Source organism: Pipistrellus kuhlii, unplaced genomic scaffold (genome assembly GCF_014108245.1).
Source record: "Pipistrellus kuhlii isolate mPipKuh1 unplaced genomic scaffold, mPipKuh1.p scaffold_m20_p_12, whole genome shotgun sequence".
Classification (NCBI taxonomy): Eukaryota; Metazoa; Chordata; class Mammalia; order Chiroptera; family Vespertilionidae; genus Pipistrellus; species Pipistrellus kuhlii.
Window position 1 is genome coordinate 20,509,445 of NW_023425427.1, and position 25,827 is coordinate 20,535,271.

Consider the following 25,827-nt stretch of genomic DNA (forward strand, 5'->3'; position numbering starts at 1 on the left):
GCTGGAGTTCATTTATAAGGCATAAGTTCAAAAATAAAATTAGTAAGAATTTCAAGATGGTATCAATAGAACATAAAACCGAGCATGTGGCCCCTTATGAGACCGGAGTCCTATGCGATTACACTAGTCCAGTGCCTATGACTTCAAAGGAACTTCTGGTATGTCTACCATGTTAACCACAGCTGTTGTAGAAAAATAAAGTACACTAATATTAATTTAACATCATAGACTAGACATTGTGTTAGGCACTTGTACCTACACACCGTTCAGTTTCCACAGCTAACCAATTAAAGTAGAGAGTGTTTCCCTTCACTTTACATCTGCATAAAATTAAGACTAAGAGAGTTGCACAGGGTTATAGGCAAAGTTGGTTCTGGAAACCAGGCCTGTCTGGATTTCAAAGGCAGTGCATTTCCCTCTTGATCAAGCTGCTTACTTTGTCCAAGATGAAGAGCTACTCTGAGAACATAGGAGACTGGAGGCCCTGAGATATTCATTTGTTCATAAACAGCCCAAATTATGCAATAGTCATTAAATAGTTACTCTAAGGGTAGGTCAGAGGCGTCTTCCACCAGCCTCCTGAGCCCTATGGTTACCTATAATTAGAGCACTTATATACTTTTTTATCTGGAACAGGATATTGGTGTTACGGGACAATAGAGTACACCAGAATGGCCACAGGGAAAGGGAGAAATGCCCGCTTGACTATTGGGAAAAACCGACATGGTTTTTAGGTACCAGTCTTAGTTCCTACTTAGCTGGTGCCTCAAACTAAACCACACAATAAGTTGGGTTTTAAGAGAGAGTGGCACTAGCTTTCGTGCAGTAAGTTTTTCTGAGCAAATTCAACAATGATTCTGGCCTCTTCATCACACAGCCACACAAGTTCCACTCTGATATAAACACTGTGCATTTCCCATTTGTGGAATTGTATTCCTTTAATTAAATGAAGGGGGGTGTAGCTATTTTCAACTCTCTGCACAAATTATTACCCAGTAGAAACTGAATAATGTATTGTAAGTAGTACTTATTCTATTTATTGTACCATCTATTGATGTGGGTTGGACCTGTTCTATTTTGGAGGCACTGCCATGGTAACTGGGCTTCTGACAAAGGCCCGTGTCAGAGCAGAACTTGAACATGCAGAACTTCAGTTAAGTGATGAAATAAAGAATCAACCTCAGCAGGCTCAGAAATAACAATTTGGAGAATTGTGCTTTGCTCTGCATGTATTTGTCCATAAAGTTAGGAAGTCCTGAGAGGCAGTTCATAGGATTTACTGGTCCCGAGCAAAATGGAGGAAGAAAGTCATTTCACAGTCTTGTAGCTCCCTTGTCAGAAACTGTGGCCCTGCTTCTTGTTCCATTTTGACCTGTGAGTCAGGATCATAGCTTTAGGCAGAAAACTCAAGCTGGTGGTCAGTCATCAAAGAGCCAGCGTGGTTATAAACTCTAAAGTTTAGAGGACTAGCCTTGAGTCCACAGTCTTGAGATATGGCCTCTGGCCCTGCCCTTAACTATCAGAGGGGCTTCCATGAACTGCCATTCTGTTTCACACTTACCCATGTGGATGCTCTTCTAGGGCCCAGAATATCTAACCTTACATTCTTGAAGCTGGTGCAAGGGGAGCCCGGGGAGGGTCCTGATGGATTCATCCTTCTCTGTGGAACCAGCAGATTCCAGTGGTCCTGCAGGGAGCAGGCAACTAAGCTAGGTTGACTTTCTATAGTTCATACCTATAGAGTCTGAGGACACCTGAACTCCTTTTCCTGAAGTCCTATTACTTCTGCCCAATTTCTCACTTCTAGGGCATAACTGAAACACAGCAGTGACCAGGTCCTGCTCTACCTTCTTCATCTCCCCCATCTCAAACCCGCCCCTCCCCCCCCCCACCATCCTTCCCCTTCTTACAATCCCTCAGCTTTTCAGCCCAGGCTCAGTTTAACTACTGAGTCAGGTTGAGGAATGCAAAGGAGCTCATGTGTCCCTGGGTGGCTACAGGTCTCTCCATCGATGTCCTGGGATTCAGAGACATTGTGAGACTTGTCTCTTCTCCTTTTCTAGTAGAGTTTTAGAGCTAAATTGTTCAGCTTTGAATTCCAGCGAGGTGGTCATGATTTCTGGAAATTGCTCAGAAGGACTAGAAAAGAAGGTCCTGGTAAACACTCTATATGGTTAGCTATGGGCCCCAGAGGGGGAGGCTGATGGAAATGGAATTATCTGTGCAAACTTCCTGATACATGGAAGAGTGAACCAGGGCATAGACAGGAAGAGGAGGAAAAATGGAGAGACCTCTCTGCTTATTAAAGAAACAGCATCTTACTTGGCTGACATAAAATTTGGAAGATTATCTAAGAATCCCAGCTCTTCATCTTAGCCATCTTTTTCTATACCCAATATTTAAGAGGTAAACTTAGTACGGAAGGGCAGGCTTAGTGCCTCGTCCTGTTCTTTCAATCAATGTTCCTGCAATAAATCACTCTGTGTCCCACCTCCTGGTCTTTGGCAATTCCTCAAAAAAAATTATTGCAGTCGTTGGCATCCCTATTGGCCCTCCCTTATCCTCAGCCTTGCCAGAAGCCTCGACCCTCTGAGGGCTTCCAAAGTTGAGAAGCCTCTGGGTCAGAAATAACAGATGTGGGCCCTGGATTTAGAACAGACCCAGCTCTCCTCAGCTCTCCCATGTTTTCAGTTTTCTTTTATTAATAATGGAAATCCCACATCTCTCTCTCTCTGATCCTACCTCTATTTCTCTTCCCCTAAATATCCCACTCCCATAAGAAATAGAAACAAGTACTTTGTCACTCAACAGCCTTCTCCCTTGTGACCCTGGGTATTTCCACTCAAGAGGGTCAGCTATCATGCGAGTTCATACTTTCCTCCCTCATTTAATCAACTCTTACTCAATGTAATAAAATATTTCCTTTGTCAATGACACATTTTCTGTGGGGATAGTGGAGCAGAGTTGAAGATCATGGAGGTGTTGAGACAACAGGTGTGGAAATCTGCTCTAGCTAGAGTCTTTTTTAGGTTAGAAAGAAAGCTGAATGAGATTCCCAGTAACTTGTAATCTTTTTATTTTTCTAGAGGGCAGAGTTGAAAATTAAAAAAAAAAAAAAAAAAAAAAAAAAAAAAAAAAAAAAAAGGTGCTTGAATGTCCACATCTGGGGCGAATATGTGCAAAGGCGAGAGAGGGTATGGAGGAAGTAGGGGACTGGACACATTCCTAACAAACAAGGGAGGAAGACCAAGTTGAGGCTCTGTATTTTTAGAACACTTCCGGTCTGTGAAAGCTTGAGATGTTAATTTTAGGACCTGTGGATGTCAGCAGAGATCTTTTAAAAGAATAACTTAAGTGCCTAAACTCCCCCAAGAACAGAGAGCCGGTTTTAGAAATGGCCGTCAAAGGCAACAAAAGCGAAATGTGAAATGCGCAAATGCCTTCTACGCAGGGTGGTGCTGGGCAACCAGCTCGTTTTCCAGCCTCCCCCTTGCTGTTGCTAGGAGACCAAAGGGCTATACTTCCATCATCTCCATACTTGCTAGGAGATTGAGTAATTGGTCTCTGGATGTGCGTGTGCTGCTTCCCAAAATATCTCTTTAAAAAGACATAAGAGGGATGCTGGAGGATGGTGGAGGGAGGACTGTGTCCCAAGAGGGCAGCGGGTTCCAGGAGCCAAGATTGGAGCTAGAAGGTGGGACGCTCACATGTGGGACTGAAACAGGGAGCTGTTTATACAGTTTTCCCACCCCTGTTATTGGGGACTGAGCTAAGTGAAATCTGAAAATGGGGGATAACTAAAATTTAGGGAGGGATGTGGTTTGGTTTTTCATTCTTACTACTGAGACACAGCAAGGCTAGGAGAAACATTTTAATTTTATTTTGTAGATACTTAAAATGTAAATGCACACCGTTTACAGTGCTTGATTATAGGTGTCTGTTTTGTGGAGGAAGGAAGGATAAAGGAACAAATAAGGCATGCTGTGGACACACACCCACATGTATACATGCACATATGCCCTGGTGTGTCACTGTGGATCATTATGATCAAAATGCTTGCTTCAGCTACAGGGAATCAATAAAATAGAAAATTAAGCCCCACAACTGTATTATATCTGGAAATTAGGGAACCTGGGGGTAAGCGTGAGTACTGCCTCTAGCATGACTCTTCATGACTTTTCTGTGCCTCAGTTTCTTCATCTGTGACATGATAGGTTGAGCATCCCCAAGGCATGCTCCAAATCTCCAACTTTATTAGAGTATGACATATACTCCCAACTTCTCTTCCTAGCCAAGAAATAATGTCACATCATGTCTCTTTGGAGTTAATTCTCTCCTTTAATTAATGGGGAAAATCCAATTGGTTCCTGCATTTTGCATTTTTTCAAATGACTATTCAATTAAGTATTAAGAGTAGATTTATAAGTGCAAAAACTGACTTTTAAATTTTATTATTTACCTCTTTATCACACTTTTCATGTAATACTTAACATGTTAAAAAATCAAAATTTTAGTAGCAATTTTGATTTTAGTAGAATATTTAGTAGAATAGTAATTCTGCCATTTTTTAAACCAAGGAAGGCAGGTGGAAGGAGGCAAGGGGTAAAGCTGTACTGACACTATATTCTGATCATATAAATGATAACTAAGAATCTGGGGAATTTTCCTAAAAGTCACTGGCCAGATGATTGTGTTCTAAGAATTAGAACGCAAAAATTAGGAAACTTGTCTTCTGGTTCTGACTCTATCCTTAACTCAGACCCTTATCTGTAAAATGGGATAAGGGGAGCTCCAGTCCTCACAGGAAAGTTAGGAAGAAAAAAATGCCATAAGAAATGTAAATGCACTTTGGAATACAGAAAGGGTGCACAGAATGTTCTGTATTCTTTGCACTGCGTGCCTGAGAAATTTATTCATTTATTCAACAAACATCTTCTGAGATGCTGCTGCCACTAGGCCCTTATTAAATCTTCATTCACATGCCATGGACACATGGCCAGTGTCATCCATCGTCCATCCTGTCCCCCAGTTCACAGGGAGAATGACCTCCTGACTACTACAGTTAACTGAACTCTCAGTGACCACAGTGAATACTAGACAATCTCCTGGGCTGCACCTTTGCAAAGTGCGAAAAATGCTCTGAAATCACTCCCACAAGTATCTGTCTTATTTTGTTCTCGAATGCTCGCAGTGACACAAACCTCAGACACTTTACTTCCTGTGTTAATGAATGCCAGTGCCTAATCATTGTACGAGCAGATGTTCCTTAGGAAAAACAAATAAAATTAAGGCTATCTTTAGGTTAGCCAACACCCCCACTCTTGGCTGAGTAGACAAATAAGCAATGCCTTTTACCTTGTTTTTTCCTCTCATCAGAGACGGCAAAAATTACTATCCCATGGAAAGCCCAAACTCCCTCCTCTTCCTTGTTTTTAACAACACCCAGGGAGATTTTGGATGGTCCTGAGATATGAATAGTGGGAAGCACTCTTAATTGTCTTGACACCACTGATAAATTATTTTTCCTGGAGAAGAGGAGACACACCTCACTTTTAATCTCTCTGATCTCTTAAAAAAGTTACTTTATCCTGTGCTAAGAATGAGTAGCATCCTGAAGAACCGGTTGGCTGATGCAACTAAGGAGTAACCAGGGAACTGTGGACTGGACACTGGCTTTATTAGACAGAACTAGGTTCCTTGCCCTTCCTTCTGGGTACTAGGCAAGCACCCAGAATTTTCTGTAGAGGGATGGATGTGGTAAGAAGACCACAAGAAGTCATAAATGGATGCCAAGTCATAATGAATAAGAGTTTTTCTGTGCACTCCCAGGAGATTTAAGCCCATGAGAGGCATTCGTTAGTTCAGCACCAGGAAGCGCTTGCTAAGGAAGTTTTGTAAAAGACAAATGGACTGGGACCAGGCACTTGGGCGTCAGAGGGAGGTGTTCAAATAAATTCACTCTCACTAGTGCTAGACTCTTGGCAAGGATGTGCACAGGACTGCCCTCTATGGCCCTGTCAACCCTATGAATCTGTGATGCTGTAGGCGAGCCAAGAGAGCCAGGAGAGCCATTCTATCCTATTCACCTCTCTACCCCAAAGCCAGAAAGGCCACTATTTGTCTCCAAAATTTTCTGTCCTAGAACTGAGAAGGTACTAGTAACTTTGTAAAGTGCTTTCTGAAAGTTCACTATAGGAAAGTTATTTAGCTAGATCCAATTGAACAAAATAATCATCACCCAAAAGATGCTGATACTACATATCTATTTTTATGCTTTTTTATTTGATGTATTTCCAGCAAGCATAGAGGAAAGTCCTCTCCAAATCCTCTTGATATTTCTGAAGATATGAATTCTTTTTACCTCCATGGTAACTCAGTTTTCCACTTGAAAATTAAAGCCTAGTCATTATTATTTTCATTCATGGTAATCTTGTTTCTTCTGAGGTTCCTAAGCTAAGTCTGGAAGGAAACAAACTCTCCTTTCATTTGACAATATTTGAAGTCATTTATACTAATCATTTATGGTTTCAAGGCATGAATTAGCTGAAGTTGGAGATAAGTTGAGATAAGCCTATTAGATAGTTGAGAAATAAGTAATCTAAGGCTTGGGAGAGTAAAAATGACTTGCCTATTTTATACCCCTGGTTTCTAAGCATCAGTATACCATAACTAAGTGCCTAATTTTTCTTGATCTTTTAAGCTCCTTAACATCCATCTTACATTCATCAACTAAATCATTCAAAAATGTTTGAGTACCACCTATACGTCATGACAAGGTCATCTTAGAGAACCAAGGACACTAAAAATCTCTGCTTATATGAAACTTACATATTAATTGTAGGAAATAGCCAACAAAAAGCCTATATAATAAAGGAGAAATATGCAAATTGACAATCACTCCAACACACAAGATGGCCACTCCCATGTGGTCAAAGATGGCCACCCCTAGGTGAACATGAGATGGCCACCATAAGATGGCTGGCAGGGAGGACAGTTGGGAGGGACCAGGCCTGCAAGGGAGGGCAGTTGGGGGTGATCAAGCCTACAGGGGAGGTCAGTTAGGGGTGACTGGGCCTGCAGGGGAGGGCAGTTAGGGGTGATCAGGCCAGCAGGGGAGGAGTTAGGCATTGATCAAGCAGGCAGAGGAGTGGTTAGGGGGTGATCAGACTGGCAGGCAGGTGAACAATTGAAAGCCAGCAGTCCTGGATTGTGAGAGGAAGTCAGAAATCTCTTGAGGGGTCCCATATTGGAGAGGGTGCAGGCTGGGCTGAGGGACATCCCCCACCCCTGTGCACAAATTTCGTGCACCCGGCCTCTAGTCTATATATGTAAAAGCCTAAGTGACTGTCTGATGTCTGACCGTCCAACTGGTAGCTATGATGCACACTGACTACCAGGGGTAGACACTCAAGATAGAAGCTGCTGAGCTGAGGTGACTTGGCAGCTGTGGTTCTCAGATAATGCAAAAGAGGAGAGAGCCTGATTCTGGGATGCATCACCCAAGAATCACCCTCTTTCAATCCGGAACTCCTCGGGATATCAGAAAGCCAGTTTTGGCCCCATCCCCACAGGCCAGGCTGAGGGACCTCAGGTCTCTAGTTAATAAATGAAAATTACAATATTATCATGCAAACACATGCAAATGGCTAGCTAGTACATACAAGAGACCTGTTGGAACATCATGATGTGGGGTAAGAATCATGGTGACAGAATCAGTAGCTGGTATGTGTGTTCCCAGTTCGGTTGCCCATCACTCTTTGGAATTGCACATAGCAATCTGGTAGGACTGAATTTAGACAAGAGGGATCCTGATTTGGGGGCTTTTCATTACATGATTAATGAATTCCTGGCCCCTCAATGACCTAAGGCATGGCAGGACTTCAACTGCAATGTGTCTTGCCAGCTCAGTTTTCATGGTCACAGGAGGGGTCCAACCTTTGTGGTTGCTCTCTATGTTATAGCAAGTTAGGAGCAGGATGATCCTTATCAGAACCCATGCTTGGAGAATCTGCAGCTGCTCTGACATAATGGGGAGTTAAAGTCCCAGCCTTTTAATTTGATGGGGAATGCTTGATTGATTGCCTTAGCCACTGGCCATAATCAGTTTCCATGGAGCTTTCTTTGTAGAAAACATTTTCTGTGAGAACATGTAGTTCACTCTTGAACTCCTTGGATACTGATGATCTGTTATTCAAAACTATCTAGTGCTCTATCTCTCATTCTTGTACTAAAGTTCTAGGCCCTTCTCTGTCTGACCCATTCTCTGCTGAGTTAAGTCTTAGGTCTAGAACCAGGTTTTTCTATTTGGATGATTGAAACTCTGGAGCCAAGACTCAAGGTTCCTAGAACAATATTTCTCTACTCCAGCTGTACATTAAAAACACCTAGATAACACCCCCCCCCCAAAAAAAAATGCTTATGCATTGTCCCCCTTCAGGCTAAATAAGCTAAATAGAAAAAAATTCTTCCAGAATAAAGCTTTGGCTTCTACATTTTTCTAAGCTCTCCAAGTGATTCTGATCCACAACAAAAGCTGAGAACTGCTCTAATATTCATCTTGCCAAAAAATTAAGACCATGTGAAGAAAAAAAACAACAACCTCTGTTCAAATTCAGAAAGAAAGCTTGAACAGTAAATCAGAAACCCATATTTCCTGGATATCAATGAGACTTGGGATTCATCGGTTACTCTAAGAAAGAGAGGCATACCCAATAATTGTTGAGATTGATTTTATCTATGAAAGATGTAATTAAATAGCATGATGTAAAGAAAACGAAGAAAGTGACATTTTATATACTTGGGTTGGTATCAAAAAATCTGTATCTACCATAGGAAAAAGGCTATAGCCATCCACAGGGAGGTTGTTACATTATTTGTGCGGCAACTGACTTTAAATCCGTTGGTGGGGTTCTCAGATCTGATCTCTTAGAAATTATAATGATTCCATCTTCCCACTCCATGCTGTCTAACATGGTATTCATGAAATTCATATGGCTACTTCAGATGAAATTAAATAACATTTAAAATTCAGTTATTCAGTGACACTGATCACATTTCAAGTACCAATTTGCCACATGTGGCCAGTTATCCAAGATATAAGTTGAAAGTGTCAGGTGAGGGAGAGTTTAGTCAGGAAATTGGTGCTGAAGACTTCTTACTCTCTTTACCTTCCACTAACGAACACTGTAGGCATCTATAGTAATCTAAAATATAGGCAGACAGATAGGAAAAAGGGCACACCGTGCCTTATGAAAATTCTACACATTTTTAAAGTACCGTATTTTTCGGACCATAAGACGCACTTTTTTTCCCCCAGAAGTGGGGGGAAAAAGTCCCTGCGTCTTATGGTCCAAATATAGCTTACACATATACTTAAAAAAAAAGTTTTTTTACTTGCCCGGCTCTGTGTGGTCTCTGTGTGCTTGCCCGCCTCTAAAATGGTTCTAAATGCTGCTGTTTACTTTACAGGGTTGATTACATGTGTTTATGACTGTGATGTTGGGTTTTAATGCACATAAAATATTTTAGGACACTATTTGTTTCAGAATCTTTTTTTCTTCATTTCCCTTCTCTAAAAACTGGTGCGTCTTATGGTCCGGAGCGTCTTATGGTCCGAAAAATACGGTAATCATGTCATTTTTAGTCTCTCTTTTGAAGGACATTATTTATTGTTAAGACATCATTTTTATTAAATACACTGTAGTACAAGAGACTTTCCATGTCAGGTTGAGAGAAGCTGGTCACATGATTTACAAACAAAACTTTTTATTTTTAAACATTGATATTCTGGTGTCACTTTGAAATCAGCCAAGATGCAGTGGGTCTTAGTAAAGCAATGGACTTCAAAACAGATTGCAAAACAGGAACCAGTAATTATCAGCACAGAGACGTCACATTAAAAATAAATTAAAGCAAATAAAGAGTTCCAAATACCAGGTCACAATTTAAGGGGCAATATATCTTCAGAGAGATATTGAAGAGTGTGTGTGTGTATGTGTGTGTGTGTGTGTGTGTGTGTGTGTGTGTACGCGTGTATGGCCCGGATATATACAAACATCTCTCCATGTACAGAAGCAAATGCAGAGGAGTGTCCACATCTCTAGGCAGATTTGTAACTGACAGGTAATGATCAATGAAGGCAGGGAGCAATATTTTACCATAATTTGGTCATTTGTCAAGAGATTACATATTTAAAGTCCACATTTAATTCAAAGACCTTGCATTTAAAACATTTCCAGCAGTTTTATACATTTTTAAAGCAATAGTAAGATATACAAGCTGCAAGATGTAGGCTGTTACATTTCATTTTATGTTCTCCAATTTTCATTTTCCAGTTCAATCGTGACTATTAGCAGCTTTTATTATGCTTGCTCCAGTATGTTCAACATTCAGCCAACCTTCACTAGGGATCATTTTTATGAATGCACAGACCAAAGGAATAAAACAAACACAGACCTGGTCTAGAATGCATAGACTAAAAAAATGACATCCCATATTTTCCCATTTCGTCTCCTGAGACGTATGGTAAGATGGCAAAATAGTTGCTTGGTTGCTGATGTGAAATTCACAGTGTTTTGCCTGCAACACATATACATATATATATATTTTTTGCTTTGCTTTGTTTTGTGATAAATGGAGCAAAATAAATAGGTAAATAAATAAATAAATAAGTAAATAAGAAAAGAATAGAAAGGGGAAATATCAGAACCTAAAGATATTGAATAACCTTTGACTCAGGAAGCAGTGATTCATTCCAGCCTTGACAACAAGAAAATACCCTTCATGTACTGTCATATTTAACTACAAACACCGCCCACCTCTAATTCTTTAGAATAACATTTACTATCACAACCTGGGAGTTTCTGCATTCCACAATGACGCATCATAAAGAGATTGCTTTAACTGCTCATTTAGCCATCTGAGGAGTTAAATCACCAGCCATCCTTCTTGTGAAATTTTCTGAAACAGTGATGGAGGGCCAAACCAAAGCTCAAACATTGGAGATAAAAGTCCTCCATTGAAAGGAAAGAGAGAGAGAGAGAGAGAGAGAGAGAGAGAGAGAGAGAGAGAGAGAGAGAGAGAGAGAGAGAGAGAGCGCAAGAGAACCGAGGGTATGTGTATGCAGTCATTTATCTAATTAGATACATAATTTAATGCTGTTGGCATTATAGAAGGTCCATTTTGCAAAGGAAAAGGGTAAAAAAAAAATGTCTACTCCTGACCAGGGGCTCCTCTGATCGTGGGTTTTTGCCAAGAACAGACTTGTGCCTTGTTGCTGCTTGCACTCCCAACTGGATGGGGGAATTCCTCAGAGTTGCTCACCTCACTGTGGGGTCTTGAACTTCTCCCCATTAGCCTTTGAAGCAGTGGGCTCCCAACATTCCCACTCTCTTCTGGAATGTTTGAACTCTGAACACAAGAAATAAAGGGGTCATACTGGGACAAGATGAGCTAACACAAAAGAGCAAAAAAGATGTGGGGGGGATCCATTTTCCTTTCTTGGACCTTTACAAAAGGAGTTCTAGCCCAGTTTGAATTTTCCTTTGCACAGAGCCAGAGAAAGGACTCGGTGTCATGGGATGGCTTTGAGTCAGTTGTTTTGGGAAGCACATTGTCTTAACCAGGCTTTCCACCCGCGAAGTACTGCACAGAGCTGAGAAGTGCGGTGTAGTCCTATCCACATGTAGAATGGAAGTACTAACAACAACACGACGTCAAAGAGTTTTGGTTATTTAGCAGATTTTAAGCAAATTATTCATACTGCACCCTACTTATAATTATCTCTATTACTGTGTGCCTATACATTTATACATAAGCACACAAACACACTATGTTTGCGTGCTTGTCTATGTATAAATCAAGTATTTATAACACACATATAAATACATAAACATATCACAGGTAGCGCTGATGTAAACACATATGCAATAATATGAATTCTGATATAATCCTTTATAGCATAGTTCAAATATTTTCTAAATAAGCCTGATTATGACATTGGTTCAGTGTACAAGGATTTAGCTGAAGCTATGAGCATGATTATATACCACGTTATCTCAGCTGCTTGTCATCTCATGTGTTTCATTTTGTTCTTCTAACTTCATATCCTGCTTCGTGAATTTGTTACCGTTTGTTCTTTCTTTCCTGGATTGGGGTCTCTGGTGGACTGAATCATGAACTTCAGAGTCAGAACATTTAGACTCAGTCCCAGTGGTGTCAGAAGCTAGCCTGCAGATTTCTAGCATGCCATTTAACTTCCCCGAGTCTTAATTTCCTCACCTATAAAAAAAAAAACTGGGACTCGTTTGCTAACATATGTGAAAATCGTTTAGAAAACTAGGAAATGATTTATTAACGGGAACGACCGTCAGAGTTTGGGCTAGAGAATTAGATCTGTCACTACTCTTGTTGTGGCTTTTAATGAATTTGATGGCAGGCCACATTTTAGAGTGAGATTGCTCCTTTTCTAAAAATGAGAAGGGGATTGTGGAGGACCAGTGTGGAACACCTGAAGATAGTCTGTGGTTCATTCAGCTACTTTTAAAGCAAGTTGGTATTCTTTCAATGCAAGATGTCGCTAAAATCAGTACATACTCTTGAGACAACAGAGGGAAAAACAATAAGCATATAAACGACTACAGAGCTTTGCACTTGCATAGAACCTTTCATTTCAAGACCTTGAGGGACTTGTCAAAAGGTAAGGAGAGGTGTGTGTTTGTTTTTGCTTTTTTTTTTTTTTTTTTTTTTTTTTTTTTTTTTTGCTTTTATTCTTCAGAGGAAAACAACACTGGAATGGAATAGGATGCTCCCATCTTCTCATGTGTCTTAAACAAATCCTTGCTCTAAAACTGCACAGCCTTCCTTGAATTTGATCCTTCAGAGTATTGCCTCTTTGCTCTCCATTAAAATAAGACAAATAAGTTGCAGCTTCTCCTCCCAGAGCAGCTGGCCAGTCCTGCAGAATGGCAAACTTATGAAGGTTTCCAGGTCTTCGCTGATGGAATCTAGAAAAGTTTTGTACAAATCTGCCCCTTTTTACTACTTCACGGAGTGCCACAGTGTTTGAACAGTACCATTGGTCCTTTATAGGATATATACGTGCAGGTATATATCATGGAGATATGGCTTTCTTTATATTTTATGTGTATTCTGGTGGGTTTTTTCACTGACAAAGAGAAAAACAACTCAACTCCACGGTCTATAGGCCAGTGCAGAGCTCAAAGAGACTGTAAGGTTTTTCTTGTATGACCCCCTCCACTTGACTGCAGATGCTAATGGATTTCCTTTTGTTCTCTGTGAATTGACCTTTTTTTTTTTTTTGAGAACTGGCTTTTTCAAACCCTATAATGAAAAATAAGGGTATTCCAGTAATTAAGGGTACAAGCAAAATCGAAACAGAGCAATTGCACCTTCAGAAACAAATAGGAAATAAAATGACTTAAGATGAATTAAAATCACTCCCTTTCAATCTGGCTCGTGTTATAAAGATGTCAGGTTAGCAAAATTACCCTCACAGAGGGTATCAAGTTTTCTTGAGGAACAGAAATATTGTTCTTCCTTGGTGTAACTGATCACCCAAATACCTGTAAATTTCTATTTAAATTTACAATCTCACTTCACAAAATCTGTAATGGTGCCCAGAAGCACACCTCCAAAACTTGGTCTGGGTATAACCTCCTGTTGGCATGCTGTGCCTAATTTTTTATTTTACTTCTTTAAATGGAGTGAAGGAAACAAAAGAGCATACTGACAGTGGAATACACTTGGAATGAAACCGCTCTCCCAACCGGAGCCCCAGTGAGGATCGGCCTTGCATACACTGAACACCAATGTGCATTAAGTCCCCAGAGATGAGATTTCCTTTCTCTCGGGGACTGGCTTAGCCCTTCCACAGTCCCACAGTCTCACAGTGGGTTTGACGTGCATGAGGACATCCGGGTTTCAGGGTCCGTATTTGTTGAAACCCATCACCACCCTACGGCCCAGAGGGTGGTACCCAGCTCATGAGCTCCATTAGCTTCCCCACATCATGTAAGTCACACCTTTTATACATCTCTACATGGCAGGGGTACAGCGTCTGGAGCAGTAGTTTCTGCATACAAGGTATTAATCGACGAAGACCATGCACAATTTTGCTTGCACAGTTAAAAGGACAGGTGGGTGGCAGGTAGGGGTTGGAGGGAAGTGTTGTCTGAAAAGTCTTATATAAGAGAAGCTTGCCTCCGAATGTAGAGCTTGTCCTATCTTTTCCAAGACCTTGGCTTTCCTACCCCACCCTGAAATGACCTCTGGACAAGGATCCACCAGTTTTCAACAGAACTTGACAAAGGGTCATTGGGTAACATTTGGAGAAACAAGCCCGTGCTCTTACTGTGACCTACAAACAAGGATGTCTGAGCATGTGAGGCACCATCTTCTGCATCACAGAGCCATCTTTTCTCTCTGCTACACTCTAGAGTTTCTGCTGATGGAAAATGGGTAATCCATGTTCAGAGCTCAACAGTCTTTTTACTCCTCAGAAAGGTCCTCAAAGGCAGGTGCCAAATACATTCCTCCCAGCTAACAGCCGCTGGGTTTTTCCTAAATAGGGACTGATCCCAATGGTTGTCTTTGTTCCTCCCATATTGTGGTTTATAATACATCTTCTCTCTCTCTCTGGTTTCAGTCTCCCATACGTAAAGGGCTTTCCAGATTGAACACAAGTTTTCCTTTTCCACACACGGGCTTAAGCCATCCAAAAACAATAAGAAATAATCATAATAAATAAATAGAAGTGAATCCATAGAAACTCTCGATGTCTGTACAGCAGAAGTGACAAAGTTTAAGTCAAAATTTGTTTTCCCTTTTTTTCATCCACATCAAAGGCAGGAATACAACAAGGCATTGTTAGTTGTGGTGGGCAAACTTGGAGTGTCTGCTGATATAACAAATTAGGTTTGTTAAGGCCTTTGTCTATGCAGAGTTAAGAGTAATGCAGAAGCCAGATCGATTAGAAAAGAAAGGTAGTAGTGTGAAGCAGGGAAGACAAAAGAAGTCAAAACAAAACAAAAACTAGGGAACAAACCAAGGGAGATGGAAAGAGAGAAAGAGATAATGCCAAAAAGAAGTCCATACTGTGTCTACCGATGGAGAAGTACACATTGCTTCCCTCTGAAAGCTTCGTAGTGTCTTTGTTGTTAATACTGTCAGAGTAGAGAACAGCAGATTGATGGCATCCAGCAGCAGTGAAAAGACGTTCATCCTCTCAGCCCATCTGAGGAGGTGCTTTGGGAAAGATTGGTCTGGGGGAAAGAGCCCTAGCCTAGAATATCCAGATAGACCGGAGATGCCTTGGCCAAGTTCTGAAGAAGGGTGTGGATGCCCTTGATGTTCTTCCTCATGTGGGGTTCTCGCTGCCAGCACCCCAGCATCAGCTCATAGACCTCCTGTGGGCATGTTCGAGGTCGCTGCAAGACTCGGCCCTGAGTGATGCATTCTATCACCTGGGCAGAGAGCAAAGGTAGGATCAGAAGAGAAACAATACCGGAGAAACAATACAGGTGAAGTACATGTCAGCACAAAGAGAGGGCTGCTTTAATGATACCCATTCAACATTACTTCTTTTCAGAAAGAAGAGAGCAATTATTACAGGTCGATATATTGTGTTTAATTGGAGCACATCCATTTTTCAAGCACACCGATTTCACCAAACTGGTGGAGAGATGACTTATCTATCTGGAATGATCCCAAACCTCATCTTAGAATTCCAATTTTACTGACCTGATATGGAACCTAGGTCACTTTCATGTCAAGGTGCTGACTGCTGAGGGATCTCTAGGCTGTATTTTGGTCATTTTGGATAATGAATCTGGGTAAAAGACAGACATGAGCCTGATGAAGATGTGAGGTACCTAACCAAAACACTATGTCTCAAATATAGGCATATTTGCAAAAGAATTGAAATAGGGAAACAAAATGCTTGAGTTTTCATTAGAAGTGCATGGTCTAGTGAGATGTGCAAAAAGAAAAGAACCATGAAATCTTCCTGGAATAATACACAAAAGCTAGCTGGACTCTCAGGGTGCTGGAATGTCACATCTGCTATTAATTTGCTAGGTGAAAACAGCACATAGCGATTCTTCAGTCCCATCACAGAGGATGCTGAGTTATGTCAGTAAACACTGTGATTTTCTTACGTTTCCAGAGTGACTATATTTTGGCCGTGACCTTTAGGTACACAGCAGGCCATTTGAGAGGTGCTCCACCCAACAAAGCCACATAAGATCTTGTCCTGTGTCCTAACTTCTGGCCAAGGGGCGCCTCTCAGTGTCAACCCTTCTGGAGGGTCTCACCCAGCCCACTGCGCACCTCATTGTTGGACAGCTGGTACCAGGGCTGTTTGCCATACGTGAAGATCTCCCACAACACGACCCCCAGGCTCCAGACGTCACTTTCTGTGGTGAACTTCCTGTACATGATGCTCTCTGGAGGCATCCAGCGAATGGGCAGCATCGTGTGGCCACCAACCTGGGGGAAAAGGGGTGAACAAGGAGGCATGAGTCACCTCCACACAACATTCCCACTATCAGAGGAAAAGGTGCTTGAATTTATTGATTTTAATTGATTATAACATAAGGAAAATAAGACTTCTTTATAATCTCAATCATCAGAGTCAGAGGCGAAAGCATGGTCAACAAATTTTTTTCATATTATTGGCAATTATCTCTCAAAACTAGATAGGGCCTTTGAGTGGATGTTCATTTGAATAAACACACACACACACACACACACACACACACACACACACACACATTTTCTGGTTTGAATATGACTCAACCTTCTAATCAACAAGATAACTTTGATGAGGATAACAAGTATGGAGTTATTCATTCAAAAATGACCACCAAGTAACTCTATTTCCTTAGCAGGGCCAAAGCTTCCTTCCAATTGCAGATACTAGGATAAGTGAACAGTGCTTCCTTAAATAAGTTCCTCACAACCCAGCAATGAACAAGGCAGAAATTATTCCCATTTTATAGATGAGGCAACTGAGATTCAGGTTGCTATAGACACAAAGAAGTCAGGTATTTGGACTTCAAGCTCAGTACTTTTTTATGACAAGGCACTGCAACTGAGCTTATTTACAAAAATAAATAAGTAACTATGGTTTTGAAAAGCTCATTTTAGTAAAAACATGGAGGGTGAGGCATTAGATGTAAAAAGCATTAATACGGGCAAAGAGAACATTGTCTGACAAAGGAGACTCATTCATGATTTCCTACTTCCTGGAGAAAAGTGAAGAATTCCATTTTCAGATTTGTAGCCCATTAGGGCTGTTCCATTTTAAAACCATGATCAGATTTCTAGGCAGTAGCCCTATGGGTGGTAGGTCCTACTTTTCATACTGGTAAACTCCAGCACAACCAGCCCAAATGCCATGCCTGACATGAGGACAGCAAGCAAGCTCACAGACAACTGAATCAGACCTCACTGACAACTCTCAGCCCTGAGTTCTGAGACTAATGCCACATAGAGTTTCTGCCCAATTATCATTCTCAATATCCATTTCTGACTCATTAAAGGAAGGAAATGGACTCACAGTGCCTGAAAAATGCTGCTCAACTTCAGAGCCCAAGGAGCTGAGAGGGTCAGAGATGTCTAATAAGCTTGGTGATTTCAAATAATGCTCTTGGCATCAAAGAAAGCACACAGGTGAAAGAATTGTTTTCTGTACAATGACTCCAAATCCAACAAGTAAGAATATAGCTTGCTGATTCTGGGTTAGGGTGTTTCCAAATCCTTACTGTTCAGCTTTGACTACACCAGAAACTCCTCTACCAAGTAAAGACTGGTTGCCCATCTCCCGCTTTTGATTTTATCACTTGCTTCTCATCCCTGCAGTGGTAGGTAGTCACTGTTCAATGAGCACAGATTTTCCTCATGAAACTGCCTGGACATCTGCTACTCACCATCAGGGTTGATACTCAAAACACAACCTGTATGACACAGGAACTGACTGGTCAAAAAGGATGCTGGTGGTTAACTAGTTTGAAGGTGTGTTCACAGGGAAGAAGTAGAGAGATAAAGAACCATTTACATGCATGTCCTAGAACCAGAAAGATGAAAAACACACTCTGGGGTCCATTAATCTAGCAAGATACCAGACTTTCTATATTCCTTGTGGATCCCCAGATGCAATGCATGGACAACACTGAATTCATGACATCAGAAACGCTAGGGTCCAGGGCACACTCCCGTGTGCCATTTCCTAGTTAGGTAACCTTGACTAGCTGCCAAACCTCTCTGTGCCCTGATTTTTCCAAATATAAAATGTGGGTAACAATGAATAAGTTCTAAGGTTATCATGAGGTTAACACCAAAGCAGACAATATAAATTTCAGTGCACTTAAATACGTTCAGGCTGTTTTTTCCTTTTCTGTAATTTTACTGTCTGATTTCCTTAAAATGAGAAGCAGCCATTCTGGAGACATTAAGGAGAGGCAGCACATACACCTTACACTTTCCCATATTCCTCACCCAATGACAAGTGTTTTGGGGCTCTTGGGACTCCTGCAACTACGCTATCAGGTTTTCGGTCCTATAGCGTTAATGGCCAAATAAAAAGCTCTTGTTTCCTTTAAAGGAGAAAAACAAGGTTATAAATTTTGATTTACATGTTTTCCCATCTGATCATTTATTTTATGTTTGGACAGATTTTTTCACTTTAATTCTTACAAGAATACCTTCTGGGATTTCACACATGCTGTTATAAATAACGCTTTCCTTGTACTGATGTCAAACGGGTGAGTGTGGGAGAATCTAATAAAAGTTCAGATAGGGTTCACAAGTTTTCTAAACCCATTTAGACACTTCTGAACATTTATTTTGCAGCCTTTTCTCAGGATTTTGGAGCATGTCTCACACACACACACACACACACACACACACACACACGGGATCACTGTGGTTACAAATTACTGTCACAGGATGGTTTTTGGAATCTCACAAAACCACATACTGTGTGGCAACAAACAATGAGACATTTGTTTTGTATTGTGCTACTTGGCAACTTGCCTTCACACCCTTGCTTAAATATTTGTGACACGGAATACAATCTCAAGTATGACATTGGGAGTCAGAACTGTAACTGTTGCTTTGACTACTGGATATGCCTGAAGAAACTTTCCAGGGATCCATGTGGGTCAGGCCACGTGCCTTTCCCTAAACTCACCAGATAGAACTGATCAAATGGGAAACCCAGTTAGCTGGGAGTTGACATGGTCTTGTAATTTTTATTTTCCTCTTCCCCAGAGACTGGGGTTCTAGTTCTATAATTATCCACCAACACTTCCCCACCATAATCAACCATCAATACTTATGACTTCACCTTTACAAATAATTTTACTCAGTTATCTTATTTGAACTCAATTAATTACCCTTTGGGGTGGACATTGGCTTGCCTTCATATTACAAACCATGTCTCCAAAGTTCAAAGAGTTAAGTAGGTTACCCAGAGCCAAACACATAATGCCTCCCCCCTGATGCCACTCATTTTGATGGGTCACTCGTGTTTCCAGCTTCTGCAGTCTCCAACACCTGCCCTGTGTTTATCAGGTAAGCTTAGTTTTGGCTCTAGTTTAGCCAGTAAGTTGACATGACTCAAGTCTGTTGGAAATTTTGATATCCTTTCATTTCTAACTACTTCCTTGAGCTCTTAAATGTAAGCTCAGGTTCCAGCATTTCAAGAAACTCTCTGTCCCTGCTACAGCACTGTGCCTTTTCTAAGTACCAGGAAGCCCAGTGTCCCTTAGCAGAGCTCTGGTAACACTATAGGCCTGGCACTCCTTATTTTTTAATAACAGATCACATGCCTCAAGCAAGGTGGATGCTAATCAGTTATGACTGACAGGGCATGGGGGTTTGGCTAGTATGCATATCATGTCTTCAATGGGTTTCTTGTGAGTGCTAGTATTTTGGAAGGAAATATCAAAGTGTGCTTTCAAAAAGATCAACATTTTCTACTTTCCTATTCATCCTCCAACAACTTCCCTAAACTCTTGATAGAACCAAGTCTTAAATGGATTGACACTTCAGATAAGAACCATTCAATGAAAATTGCAACTTCTTAATAAAATGCAACAAAAAATATGGGGGTTTACATGGAGTATAAAAGCTAACGTGTATGAGAATCCCACTGATCAGTTTGCCATCTGTAGAGTAGTTGGGGATAGGAATGGGGGATGGGGGTGGTCTATGGTGCAGATCTGAACTATTCAAACTAGGAATTAAGTGTAAAAGGATGTCATAATGCACAACATGAAGGGAGTATTGTTCTATAGATGATGACTAACATGTCATATCTTAGGAGGCTGGGGACCAAGGACAAAGGATTAGGAAGAAAGGCTGGAGCCTTTCTATAGACTCAAGGAAAAGAAAAGGGATCAATGACCATCATGGCTGCTAATCATTGTAACATGGTGAAACCAGCAAAGCTAACCAGAACAATGTCTGAGGCCCATGGCCAAAAAGAAATCCTATCATGACTAAAATAAATTAAATTACAGAAAATGAGTTCTGTTTTTAAACATATCAAGAAAAGAACTGTTCATTTAGCTTTTCATGTTATTTCTACAACACCTCACAATTTTGATGGTATATGTATTGGTCAAACACAAAAATAACAACTGTGTTCTAGTTAAAAATACCTGAGCTTTGGCATCTTTTTAATCTACCAGATTGAAAGGAACTTAACATAGTAATTTCTGGAGAGAATATAAAAAAGCCCATGCTAAAACTGTCCTGTGTTAGGAATCAATTATTTTATTATTTTATTATTTTTAAGTCAAATTAGACACATCTAATCACTTCAACTGCAATATTTATTTCTTACCCAAGAAACACTCTTTGGGTGCACACTTTTTGGTCATTAGGTTATAAGTTGTGAAAATTTCCCTGTCACTTAACAAACAATCTGATTTATTTTTTCTACATTGGAAAGCTAGGGTTTAGTGAAATCAAAGAACTTGCTAAGGAAGTATAGATATAAATTGATGACCAGCAGTACTGAGGACAGCTCTCAATCCCACCACTATTCATGCTGAGAACCTAGGCTCTTTCTCATTTTTAAAAAATATAATTTTTATTGACTTCAGAGAGGAAGGGAGAGGGAGATAGAGATAGAAACATTAATGAGAGAGACATATTGATTGGCTGCTTCTTGCATGTCCCCTACTGGGGATTGAGCCTGCAACCCTCTTGGTACATGGGACGGTGCTCAATCCATTGAGCCATGCCAACCAGGCTCTTTTCATTTTCTTTATTTTATTTTTTGCAAATATACAAAGCATCATTTTTTTTTCTGGTACAAGTTAACAAAGAAGGCACAGTTCATTTTCCAGGTGTACTGGGAGATGACAGAGGAGGTGACAAGCTTAGCTCTCCTCTTTCTGTTGGGCTTCACAAAAATTGCATCTACCATCCCTCATCATCTTCTCTTTTTCTACTGCATCCTTTCTTCTCAGAGTTGCCTCCTCCCAGTCCATTCCTACTTCTGTTTCTTTGAATCTCCTCTCAAGTCCACTTGTCCAGTCTTATTTCAAATATCAATGTTGCATTTAGTAGTCTTGCCTGATTCCTTTCTTCTCTCTCCAAATGATCATGAGTATCCCCACCATAACTCATTATCCCTTCATGTTGATGCCTCATCTCCCTTCTATGGCAGGCTGGAGCCTTTCTGTAGACCCAAAGTAAATGCCTAGCTGGCTTTGAAACCACTGATGATATAAAATGAGTAATGCTAATCTGGGACCTTTTAAACTCAACTAGCAAAACCAAAGATGCCTGGGAGGCCACTTTCGGCTTGTGGTATTTATTCAATGACTAAGTGATAACTTGTTGGGAAGCCAAACATTTGACTCCCTTAGAAACATGCAGGCCAAAGGCCAAACCCCATTAAGGGATGATTAGCTGTCAGAGGCTTTTGGCAGCATTAAATATTGAAGAGACTCCTAGACCTCCTCATGCACCCTTCACTCAGTTGCTCTATTTCAGCAGATTTTCATCATCTATTCCTTAACAATTCATGAAAGCTGTAAACTTTAAGAAATGGCTAGACCTTATTTATTTATTGGGTTGTATCGGTAGTATGAAGTTAAAAAGAGAAGAGAAAAAGAATTTATGCAAAACATTCTCCCTGGAGAAACTGGAACCACTGTGGTCAGACTGTGGGCGCTTTCTGACCACATCCAGGAAGATAAGAATTCTCCAGCTATAAAGAGTGATGAGGTGCTTTTGTGGTGTGTGGCTACTGAACCAAAGGATACTTCATGAGAAGAAAGTCAGCCCTTTTGGCCTTGCCTAGAAGTCCTGAATGTACACAGAACAAGTTGAGTCTGAAGGAGCACTGGTGACATCCTGGCCACCATCTCTCGTACAGTGAGAAACGATTATCACTACACCTGAAATGGCTATTTGTAATCTAGAAAAGCTTTAATTATCTTTTACCATAGAATCTGGTCATTATCAATCATATGGTCATAACGGAAGGGTTTTGACTTAGTAAATTCAAGCCAAGTGTTTTGGGATTAGTCAAATATAATTAACAATATTTTTGCAAATATTTTTTCTTCTTCACAATTAAATCTCTATCCTGCCTTAACAGGGCAAATAATTATGTTTGGAATGATTAAATGATTTGATAAAAAAAATCTCTGTGGTGCTATTATGTGATGCAATTTATAGGACATTCTTGATAAGGCAAAATTATGGGTATAGAAAACCCATGATTGGCATGGGATGGGAATTGGTGGTACAGCAAAGGGACTTGCCCACTGGAGCATGAGGGAATTTTGTGATATGATGGCAATGTCCTAACTCCTCATTGTTCATTGTGATGGCAATTAAATGACTGTTTGCCAAACTTAGAACTATATACTAAAAAAGGTGAATTTTACTATCGATTAGCCTGACTTAAAAATGAATAAATATAGCTCTTAAAGTAATGCTTAGTGTATAATAAATGTGCAAATTATATTAGCTATTGTTGTTACACTAAATATTTGAGTCTGCAGTACTCTTACAGGGTAAGTCACCCCATATTCTCTATCCCAATTTAAGAGGTCAGGAATCTCCAGGCCCAGAGGCAAAGTGACCTACCCAAGACCACACAGGTAAGAAGTGCTAGAGTCTATACCAGGGCCCAGGTCTCCAAATGAATGGCACTGTTTCCATTTTGCATCAAGTCTGTTATGGTGTTAGATTCATGGATAGGAAAGGCTCTCTGCATGAGTCTGCTTGGACTTGAGAAGGCTAAAAAGTGCTAATTCCAATATAATCCTAATATTTGGGGGGCTAGGAATTAGAATCCATGCCACAAACTCAGTGTACAATCTTGATAGCCGTAATTAAGTTACTATCTCCTTCCCAAATACTGGTCTTGAAGAACCTGTTACAGAGGCCATAAAACTGTGAATAGTGCACTGCCCCAGAGGGAGGGTTATTAATGCCGGTGCCAGGCCAGACCATCAGATATGGCCTGGAGACCCCCAACCCCTGGGGCCTTCTTGCAAGGCCCACGAAAAGGACTGGAAGCATAAACCATATTTGCGAGTAAAGACCACAGGGAGATATAAAGAGAAGCCCCATGCATGTTTATTTACTCAGATTTGAAAAGTATTCCCTGAGTCCACTGATGTATTAAACAGTGTCCCTCCTTTTCTTTAAAGCATTGCTTGGTTTTTCTTTGTTCTTTTGCAACAGGCTGATATAATGAAATGCCATAGACTTGGTGGCTAAAACAACAGACATTTAATTCTTCACATTAGATTAAAGTCCAAGACCAAGGTTCCAGCAGTTGTTTTTTTTTTGTTTGTTTGTTTGTTTGTTTGTTTTTGTTGTTGTTGTTGTTTTGTTTTGTGTGTGTGTGTGTGTGTGTGTGTTTGTGTGTGTTTTCTGGTGATGGTCCTGTGTAGCTTGTGTGTACATGCAGAGAGAGCAAGCTTTAGGCATCTCTTCTGGGACCTACCCCTGACCTTATTTACCCTCAATTACTTCCTTAGAGGTCCTATCTCCAAATACAGAGACACTGAGAGTTAGAGTTTCAAGATATAAATTTGGGGGGTGGGGCTTACACTAACACTCAGTCTAATGCTTCCTTTTTTTTTTTTTTTTTTTTTTTTTTTTTTTTTATCCCAAAGCACTTAGAAGAGCAAGAATAACTCCAAATACTAAGTGTTGTACAGTTCTGGTCCAGAATGTTATTCTGTGGTCTTTTGTTAACATTTTCATGTCCCCAGAGTAAAGGCTCACCCCTACTTCCGTCTTCCCTTCCCGGGTGACTCTTGATGATTTTCCTATTACCAACGAATTCTAGAGCTTAAAAAAATGGCTTAAACCTGCTTTGTTCCATAGCATCCCTCAGATTCAATTCATTTTCAGTGGAAAACTTATGGCAATCTCTGCCTTCACCTCCCTTCTCCCCCCATTTTACCCCAATTTCCCTGCAGGTAGCTAAGGGAGAGAGTGAATAGACCCTGGGACTCTTAAGTTATATGTATAGAAGGCAGAAGGGTTTCTTGGAGTCCATAGTGCCTCAAGTGACATTCTCATGGGTCCTATTGGTCCCTGCTTGTGCACTATATTCAATTTAAAGAGCCCAAGAGTCCCAGATTTAGAAGTGATTATAGTTTCACCTTATTTTACATTTGCTCTAATCAGGAGAGCAAATAAATCTTCTCTCAGTGAAGCATGAAACTGCAATCACACGGATGTTTAAGAACCACACTGGGATCTAAAAACAAGGAGTCTTCATTTTAACAACCGAGTGAACTTCAACAGTAACAATATGCCCTGCCCCTTCCTCTGATGTCCTTTCCCCACCTCAGTCCACTAACTTGGTGGGGAGTTACCTGAATGATAAATGGGAGGATGAAGCCCTTGGAAAGATCGAATACAGCACACTGACTGCCATGTGATGATTGTACTTATACATCACTTAGCAATGCAAATTTGTACATTCCAATGATAAATTTCATAAAAAAGCCATTTTTTTATGTTCAATATAACAGCTTTTTATGACCTCCTGTGCATTATGGTTTTTAACCCAAGAGACCATCTGACATTCCAGCAATTGAGACCAGAGCATTGCACCTTTCATGGAGAAAAGCCACAGAGACTGACATGGTGCTGAGCAAAGGCCGCCGGAAGAGCAGGAGCAATATATATTCATGTCACTCTCTATGCTAAGGTGATTACATTATGCTGGTTTAGTACAAAAATTCCAATGTGAAATTGTTTCTATGGAAATAGCTCAAAAAGGCTGCTATTCCAGCTAGCTTTTAGAAAAGGAAGAAATCAATGAATTGTCAACAGAGCAGAGGGAGGGAGCACTCTCTATGCCAGCTGGGATTGCCATGATTACTGCTGCCCTGGGCGCATTATGTCCAGTAAGTGGAGAGGTTAGGTTTCTGGGTGGATACCACATATCTGTCCCACGATTAACCGCAGCTTCTTAGTTAACACTGAAGACACTGGCAGAATGTACATCCTACCATTAGCCTGAGTTGAGAACTTAATACACCAGAGCCAATTAAAAATGAATACGGTCCTCTTTCCTTCCAGTTCACTTTGATATAGACACTGATGCCTGTGTGCACATCAGCACAACAATAATGGGAAAGTTGCAGGGACGAAGAGGGTACCTCAGTAAGGGATCTCCATTAGCTGCATTAACTGAGATAGTGGCTTAATCTTGCAGTTCCTTCTCACTTACTGGAAGTCCTGAAGTTGCAGTCAAAGGCTGGTGGAACACTTTAAGAAGCCGTTCCAATGACATCCTTCAGGAGACATCTG

General features: G+C 40.7%; 1 protein-coding gene across 3 annotated transcripts in view; it reads right to left on the bottom strand.

Moving 5' to 3' along the window:
• Positions 1–9,636: 9,636 nt before the first annotated feature.
• Positions 9,637–25,827, bottom strand: part of NTRK2 (neurotrophic receptor tyrosine kinase 2) — a 307,987-nt gene continuing 291,796 nt past the window's right edge. For all 3 annotated transcript variants that reach the window (XM_036433649.2, XM_036433647.2, XM_045580081.1), the window contains 2 exons: positions 16,348–16,506; positions 9,637–15,482 (listed from right to left, as the gene is read on the bottom strand). In XM_036433649.2, the coding sequence (XP_036289542.1) occupies positions 15,297–15,482; positions 16,348–16,506 (345 nt within the window). In that variant the 3' untranslated portion in view covers positions 9,637–15,296. The remainder of the gene's footprint in view (positions 15,483–16,347; positions 16,507–25,827) is intronic.